The 8,731-nt window shown below is 52.1% G+C and overlaps 1 protein-coding gene across 2 annotated transcripts; it reads right to left on the bottom strand.

Moving 5' to 3' along the window:
* Nucleotides 1-805: 805 nt before the first annotated feature.
* On the bottom strand, nt 806-3,937 carry SPMIP8 (sperm microtubule inner protein 8). 2 transcript variants are annotated; one of them, XM_063437404.1, is made up of 7 exons: nt 3,723-3,937; nt 2,091-2,152; nt 1,836-2,010; nt 1,688-1,749; nt 1,469-1,533; nt 1,363-1,395; nt 806-1,033 (listed from the first exon to the last, which is right to left on the bottom strand). In XM_063437404.1, exons 1-7 carry the CDS (start codon nt 3,922-3,924, stop codon nt 1,024-1,026), a joined length of 609 nt encoding a protein of 202 aa, XP_063293474.1. In that variant the 5' UTR covers nt 3,925-3,937; the 3' UTR covers nt 806-1,023. The 2 variants fall into 2 exon arrangements, with proteins under 2 accessions (XP_063293474.1, XP_063293473.1); XM_063437403.1 differs by having other exon boundaries at nt 806-1,029.
* Between the last annotated feature and the right edge of the window lie 4,794 nt (nt 3,938-8,731).

Here is an 8,731-nt window from a genome sequence, read left to right as displayed (position 1 = left end):
AATGCCAGGTTTTGTTTACGTTTTGACTCCTGGGTATTCAAAACAAACGTGTAAATTGCCATCCATAGAAAAAAAATCGAACACCTGAAATAGCCCTCTATGGCTCAAAGATGGTGGCTCTTACAAGACACCTGCGTGGCAGAGGTATTTTACCTGTGGATACTTCTATAGGGTTTAGTGGCATGAATTAAAATGTAGCCATTCCACTATCCTGTCATTCCTGAAAGGGATTTATTATCAGAGTATTGACTATATGCGAGGATGAATTAGTGGCTGTGCACTGCGTGGTGGATGAATTTGTAGTTGCGCACTGCGTGGTGGATTAATGAATGGCTGCGCACCGCGTGGTGGATTAATGAATGGCCGTGCACCGCGTGGTGGATGAATTTGTGGCCGTGCACCGCATGGTGGATGAACTTGTGGCTGCGCACCGCATAGTGGATGAACTTGTAGCTGCGCACCGCGTGGTGGATGAATTAATGGCTGCGCATGGCATGGTGGATGAATTTGTGGCTGCGCACCGCCTGGTGGATGAACTTGTGGCTGCGCACCGCATGGTGGATGTAATAGAGAGTAAGTGCAATATTCACATTGTTTTCTTTAAGAGAAAGCAGACAGTCTCCATGTTAATAGAACGCCATGCACTGCTTACAGATGGAAGGTTGGAGGAGCTCGGCCCAAAGAAAATGGGTCAGATCCCAAAAGTAACCACTTCAGGAGCAGAAATTTAGGCAAAGGCTATACGCAGATTCCCAAGGTGGTAGTGTAATCTAATATATATTACATTGAGGAAGTAAAGACACAATTACGAGCACCTTGTCCCTTAGTTTATTGTCTTTTACCAGCGACCAGTTTCAGGTTGTAATGAGAGACTAGCGACATATGAGGCAAACATTTATAATATCCTTAATATCTTAAAGATGCGTATACAAGGTGAAGTACATTCTCTTGCCAGAAGAAGGAAGTACCTAAGACGGGCACGCTGCCAGGCCCACGGGTCACTGCCATGGACGAAGAACGCTGCTACAGCTGCCTGGAGAAAAACACAACATAGCTAAGCATTGTGGGTAAACCAACGTGGCAGCTAAGCATTGTGGGTAAACCAACGTGGCAGCTAAGCATTGTGGGTAAACCAACGTGGCAGCTAAGCACTGTGGGTAAACCAACGTGGCAGCTAAGCACTGAGGGTAAACCAACGTGGCAGCTAAGCATTGTGGGTAAATGCCAATATGGTTGCTGAAGAATTTTAAAGGATAAGATCAGGCTTTTACTGTGTTATGTAGGAGTGAGATTATCTCTCTGTGGGCCAGTTACCTGTTGCCCAGTGCAGGGAATCTATTTATTAACATTCTTACGGTTTACCTGTATGATTTCCCAAAGGTGCGAAAGGTGTTTCTGTAGATAAACGAGATAGAAATGAGTGAATTGCCAGGAGTCTCCAGGTTTAAAAGGTTTAAGAGATACTTACAGAGTTTCCACTGGTACCGGCTTCTGGCCACATCTGTCAAGGGATGGATTGTGGTGCAGCCAGTACTAGGAAGAGAAATGACACATTTTGCATGTAAGTCTTGGAGCTCGAGGGTAATGGCTGAAATTTGGGAGTATGGAGCGCTCGGCACATTCACTGATTATAACAGGAGTGATCAGACATTTACATTAACTCAATCATTAGAAATCAAGATCTTACCCTCCAAGAAGAGGTGACATCGGGTGAAAGGAATTGCACTGCATACCCGCTATACCCTAAAACTGGAGAGGAAATGGAAACTCAGAAGAATGCACAAGGTAGGTTCACCTACCAACCTGTATTATAAACCGCATCCTGTGTAACTCACCCGCATTCTTTACATCCCGCAGCTGAAACTCCCTACAGGACGAGACGGTTTTTGACCAGTCATCAGCTGCGCTGGTAAGGTGCAGCCATTCCTTCTGAGTCATGCCAGGCAGCGTGGGGGCCACAGTGCTCATTACCTTTGATTGGGGGATTTGGTTACCAGTGTCAGCGGCACCCTGGCACAGAGAGAGAGGTTACAGTATTGTGGGACACATACAAGGCATGATCAAATATGATCGCTCTCACACGGACTCACCAGAGCAGGAAGACGGTATTCAGGACTTGGTTGGAATGTGAGCGTAGATCGGCGGAAATTTTCTGCACAAGACAGAAACAAACCTCTACGTGTTACAATGACTGCATGGGCCACGTGTTACAATGACTGCATGGGCTACGTGTTACAATGACTGCATGGGCTACGTGTTACAATGTCTGCATGGGCTACGTGTTACAATGTCTGCATGGGCTACGTGTTACAATGTCTGCATGGGCCACGTGTTACAATGTCTGCATGGGCCACGTGTTACAATGTCTGCATGGGCCACGTGTTACAATGTCTGCATGGGCCACGTGTTACAATGTCTGCATGGGCCACGTGTTACAATGTCTGCATGGGCCACGTGTTACAATGTCTGCATGGGCCACGTGTTACAATGACTGCATGGGCTACGTGTTACAATGTCTGCATGGGCTACGTGTTACAATGACTGTATGGAGTTCGTGTTACAATGACTGTATGGAGTACGTGTTACAATGACTGTATGGAGTACGTGTTACAATGACTGTATGGAGTACGTGTTACAATGACTGTATGGAGTACGTGTTACAATGACTGTATGGAGTACGTGTTACAATGACTGTATGGAGTACGTGTTACAATGACTGCATGGAGTACGTGTTACAATGACTGCATGGAGTACGTGTTAGAATGACTGCATGGAGTACGTGTTAGAATGACTGTATGGAGTACGTGTTACAATGACTGTATGGAGTACGTGTTAGAATGACTGCATGGAGTACGTGTTACAATGACTGCATGGAGTACGTGTTACAATGACTGCATGGAGTACGTGTTACAATGACTGCATGGAGTACGTGTTACAATGACTGCATGGAGTACGTGTTACAATGACTGCATGGAGTACGTGTTACAATGACTGCATGGAGTACGTGTTACAATGACTGCATGGAGTACGTGTTACAATGACTGCATGGAGTACGTGTTACAATGACTGCATGGAGTACGTGTTACAATGACTGCATGGAGTACGTGTTAGAATGACTGCATGGAGTACGTGTTACAATGACTGCATGGAGTACGTGTTACAATGACTGCATGGAGTACGTGTTAGAATGACTGCATGGAGTACGTGTTAGAATGACTGCATGGAGTACGTGTTACAATGACTGCATGGAGTACGTGTTACAATGACTGCATGGAGTACGTGTTACAATGACTGCATGGAGTACGTGTTACAATGACTGCATGGAGTACGTGTTACAATGACTGCATGGAGTACGTGTTACAATGACTGTATGGAGTACGTGTTAGAATGACTGCATGGAGTACGTGTTAGAATGACTGTATGGAGTACGTGTTACAATGACTGTATGGAGTACGTGTTACAATGACTGTATGGAGTACGTGTTACAATGACTGTATGGAGTACGTGTTACAATGACTGTATGGAGTACGTGTTACAATGACTGTATGGAGTACGTGTTACAATGACTGCATGGAGTACGTGTTACAATGACTGCATGGAGTACGTGTTACAATGACTGTATGGAGTACGTGTTACAATGACTGCATGGAGTACGTGTTACAATGACTGCATGGAGTACGTGTTACAATGACTGTATGGAGTACGTGTTAGAATGAACTCACCCTGGCTGCACGGAGTAGTTGTTCTTGAATGTTCATCGCTCAGCTTATGCCTCATTGTGTCCATTTCCATCCTCCGCAGGGTGGGCAGTAGAGGGTGGTACAGGGTTTGCTTCACACCTGCCAGCTTATGAACCGGGTATTTTGGTACATGGGATCCCCAGGGCCCATCTGGGTGGCAATCATACCTGTCCTGTGCCAACATTGTGTGTTACTGAGGACCTTGGAAGGGAAAGAGAAGATTTTATTATTAATACCACCACAGCGCACAGGGGGCAGTATTATGGGGTGCACGGGGGGCAGTTTTAAATGGGGGCAGTATTATGGGGTGCATGGGGGTGCAGTATTAAATGGGGCAGTATTATGGGTTGCACAGGGGTGCAGTATAAAAGGAGGGCAGTTTTATGGGCTGCACGGGGTGCAGTATTATAGGGGGCAGTATTATAGAGGGGAGGGGGGGCAGTATTATAGGGTACGGGGGGGCAGTATTACAGGGAACGGCAGTTATGGAGTACGGGGGGGCAGTATTATGGGTGGTGGGGGAGCAGTATTATGGGGGGGCAGTGTTGGGTCACAGTGTTGGGGGGGCAATATTAGGGGACACTGGCAGTATTATGGGGGGGCAGTGTTAGGGGGTGCTGGGGGGCAGTATTATGGGGTGCGGGGGGCAGTATTATGGGGAGGGAGGGAGGGGGGAGTATTATGGGGTACAGGGGGAGCAGTGTTAGGGGGTACAGGCGGGGCAGTAAGCGGGGGTGCAGTAACGGGGGGGCAGTATTGGGGGCACTGGCAGTATTATGGGGGGGCAGTATTATGGGGGGCAGTATTGGGGGGGCACTGGCAGTATTAGGGGGGCAGTATTGGGGGCACTGGCAGTATTAGGGGGCACTGGCAGTATTCGGGGGGGGCAGTATTAGGGGGGTGCAGGAAGGGGCAGTGTTATGGGGGTGCAGTATTAGGGGGGCAGTATTAGTGGGTGCAGGGGGGCAGTATTAGTGGGTGCAGGGGGGCAGTATTAGTGGGTGCAGAGGGGGAGGGCAGTATTGGGGGGGCAGTATTAGTGGGTGCAGGGGGTGCAGTATTAGAAGAGGCAGTATTAGTGGGTGCAGAGGGGGAGGGCAGTATTGGGGGGGCAGTATTAGTGGGTGCAGGGGGGCAGTATTAGTGGGTGCAGGGGGGCAGTATTAGTGGGTGCAGAGGGGGAGGGCAGTATTGGGGGGGCAGTATTAGTGGGTGCAGTATTAGAAGAGGCAGTATTAGTGGGTGCAGAGGGGGAGGGCAGTATTGGGGGGGCAGTATTAGTGGGTGCAGGGGGTGCAGTATTAGAAGAGGCAGTATTAGTGGGTGCAGGGGGGCAGTATTAGTGGGTGCAGGGGGGCAGTATTAGTGGGTGCAGAGGGGGAGGGCAGTATTGGGGGGGCAGTATTAGTGGGTGCAGTATTAGAAGAGGCAGTATTAGTGGGTGCAGTATTAGAAGAGGCAGTATTAGTGGGTGCAGAGGGGGAGGGCAGTATTGGGGGGGCAGTATTAGTGGGTGCAGGGGGTGCAGTATTATTGGGGGGCAGTATTAGTGGGTGCAGGGGGGCAGTATTCGGGGGGGTGAAGGTCTCTCTGTAAAGCCGGCTCTCACTCGCCTCCTGCTGCTGCTTCTCATAACTTCCGGTTTGTGAGCGCGGACTGTTACCAGGCAACGCGTTGCTAGGGACAACCATCAACCAATCAGCTCACTACGCGAGAAAGAACAGAAACCAACCATACAGTGACTGGGGGTAACTGGGGGTCACTGGGGGTCACTGGGGGTCACTGGGGGCCATGGTAACTGGGGGTAACTGGAGGCCATGGTAACTGGGGGTAACTGGGGGCCATGGTAACTGGGGGTCACTGGGGGTCACTGGGGGCCATGGTAACTGGGGGTAACTGGAGGCCATGGTAACTGGGGGTAACTGGGGTAACTAGAGGCCATGGTAACTGGGGGTAACTGGAGGCCATGGTAACTGGGGGTAACTAGAGGCCATGGTAACTGGGGGTAACTGGAGGCCATGGTAACTGGGGGTAACTAGAGGCCATGGTAACTGGGGGTAACTGGAGGCCATGGTAACTGGGGGTAACTGGGGGCCATGGTAACTGGGGGTCACTGGGGGTCACTGGGGGCCATGGTAACTGGGGGTAACTGGAGGCCATGGTAACTGGGGGTAACTGGGGTAACTAGAGGCCATGGTAACTGGGGGTAACTGGAGGCCATGGTAACTGGGGGTCACTGGAGGCCATGGTAACTGGGGGTAACTGGAGGCCATGGTAACTGGGGGTAACTAGAGGCCATGGTAACTGGGGGTAACTAGAGGCCATGGTAACTGGGGTAACTAGAGGCCATGGTAACTGGGGTAACTAGAGGCCATGGTAACTGGGGGTAACTGGAGGCCATGGTAACTGGGGGTAACTGGGGGCCATGGTAACTGGGGGTCACTGGGGGTCACTGGGGGCCATGGTAACTGGGGGTAACTGGAGGCCATGGTAACTGGGGGTAACTGGAGGCCATGGTAACTGGGGGTAACTGGGGTAACTAGAGGCCATGGTAACTGGGGGTAACTGGAGGCCATGGTAACTGGGGGTCACTGGAGGCCATGGTAACTGGGGGTAACTGGAGGCCATGGTAACTGGGGGTAACTGGAGGCCATGGTAACTGGGGGTAACTGGGGTAACTAGAGGCCATGGTAACTGGGGGTAACTGGAGGCCATGGTAACTGGGGGTCACTGGAGGCCATGGTAACTGGGGGTAACTGGAGGCCATGGTAACTGGGGGTAACTAGAGGCCATGGTAACTGGGGGTAACTAGAGGCCATGGTAACTGGGGTAACTAGAGGCCATGGTAACTGGGGTAACTAGAGGCCATGGTAACTGGGGTAACTAGAGGCCATGGTAACTGGGGGTAACTGGAGGCCATGGTAACTGGGGGTAACTGGGGGTAACTGGAGGCCATGGTAACTGGGGGTAACTGGAGGCCATGGTAACTGGGGGTAACTGGGGGTAACTGGAGGCCATGGTAACTGGGGGTAACTAGAGGCCATGGTAACTGGGGTAACTAGAGGCCATGGTAACTGGGGTAACTAGAGGCCATGGTAACTGGGGTAACTAGAGGCCATGGTAACTGGGGGTAACTGGAGGCCATGGTAACTGGGGGTAACTGGAGGCCATGGTAACTGGGGGTAACTGGAGGCCATGGTAACTGGGGTAACTAGAGGCCATGGTAACTGGGGTAACTAGAGGCCATGGTAACTGGGGTAACTAGAGGCCATGGTAACTGGGGGTAACTAGAGGCCATGGTAACTGGGGGTAACTGGAGGCCATGGTAACTGGGGGTAACTGGGGGTAACTGGAGGCCATGGTAACTGGGGGTAACTGGGGGTAACTGGGGGTCACTGGGGGCCATGGTAACTGGGGGTAACTGGGGGCCATGGTAACTGGGGGTAACTGGGGGCCATGGTAACTGGGGGTCACTGGGGGCCATGGTAACTGGGGGTAACTGGGGGTAACTGGAGGCCATGGTAACTGGGGGTAACTGGAGGCCATGGTAACTGGGGGTCACTGGAGGCCATGGTAACTGGGGGTAACTGGGGGTAACTGGAGGCCATGGTAACTGGGGGTAACTGGGGGTAACTGGAGGCCATGGTAACTGGGGGTAACTGGAGGCCATGGTAACTGGGGTAACTAGAGGCCATGGTAACTGGGGGTAACTGGAGGCCATGGTAACTGGGGGTAACTGGGGGTCACTGGAGGCCATGGTAACTGGGGGTAACTGGGGGCCATGGTAACTGGGGGTCACTGGGGGTCACTGGGGGCCATGGTAACTGGGGGTAACTGGGGGTAACTGGAGGCCATGGTAACTGGGGGTAACTGGAGGCCATGGTAACTGGGGTAACTAGAGGCCATGGTAACTGGGGGTAACTGGAGGCCATGGTAACTGGGGGTAACTGGAGGCCATGGTAACTGGGGGTCACTGGAGGCCATGGTAACTGGGGGTAACTGGGGGTAACTGGAGGCCATGGTAACTGGGGGTAACTGGAGGCCATGGTAACTGGGGTAACTAGAGGCCATGGTAACTGGGGGTAACTGGAGGCCATGGTAACTGGGGGTAACTGGGGGTCACTGGAGGCCATGGTAACTGGGGGTAACTGGAGGCCATGGTAACTGGGGGTCACTGGAGGCAACTGGGGTCACTGGGGGCCATGGTAACTGGGGTAACTGGGGGTAACTGGAGGCCATGGTAACTGGGGGTAACTGGAGGCCATGGTAACTGGAGGCAACTGGGGTCACTGGGGGCCATGGTAACTGGGGGTAACTGGGGGTCACTGGAGGCCATGGTAACTGGGGTAACTGGGGGTAACTGGAGGCCATGGTAACTGGGGGTAACTGGAGGCCATGGTAACTGGGGATAACTGGAGGCCATGGTAACTGGGGTAACTGGAGGCCATGGTAACTGGGGGTAACTGGAGGCCATGGTAACTGGGGGTAACTGGAGGCCATGGTAACTGGGGTAACTAGAGGCCATGGTAACTGGGGGTAACTGGAGGTAACTGGGGTAACTGGAGGCCATGGTAACTGGGGGTAACTGGAGGTAACTGGGGGTCCATGGGGTAACTGGAGGCCATGGTAACTGGGGGTAACTGGAGGTAACTGGGGGTAACTGGAGGCTGGGGTAACTGAAGGCCGGGGTCCCTGGGGGTAACTGGAGTGGTTTTACCTCCAAAACTGTGTGGCGGAAAGTTACTAGGGGGGTTACTAATGGATGCCTGCTTGTTGTAAGGGTTCCTGAATAGCTGAAGGAAGGGAATTAGCGGAGGTAACTGGTCAGGTTACCCTGGGTCCCCTACAAATGACAACCACAGTGCGGCTTAGGGAAGGGGACAATGACACACAGAACGGCTGGGGAAGGGGACCGTGACACACAGAACGGCTGGGGAAGGGGACCGTGACACAGAGAACGGCTGGGGAAGGGGACGATGACACAGAGAACG

The sequence above is a fragment of the Pelobates fuscus genome, chromosome 12 (assembly GCF_036172605.1).
Source record: "Pelobates fuscus isolate aPelFus1 chromosome 12, aPelFus1.pri, whole genome shotgun sequence".
Lineage (NCBI taxonomy): Eukaryota > Metazoa > Chordata > Amphibia > Anura > Pelobatidae > Pelobates > Pelobates fuscus.
Note: the sequence above shows the minus strand (reverse complement) of the source record. Positions and strands in the feature narration are given on the sequence as shown.

Coding starts and splice junctions, on each gene's coding strand:
- SPMIP8 (XM_063437403.1), bottom strand. CDS start 3,924: ATGTTGGCACAGGACAGGTATGATTGCCACCCAGATGGGCCCTGGGGA. Junction 2,153..3,722: donor AACTACTCCGTGCAGCCAGG/GTGAGTTCATTC, acceptor TGTCTTGTGCAG/AAAATTTCCGCCGATCTACG. Junction 2,011..2,090: donor AATACCGTCTTCCTGCTCTG/GTGAGTCCGTGT, acceptor TCTCTGTGCCAG/GGTGCCGCTGACACTGGTAA.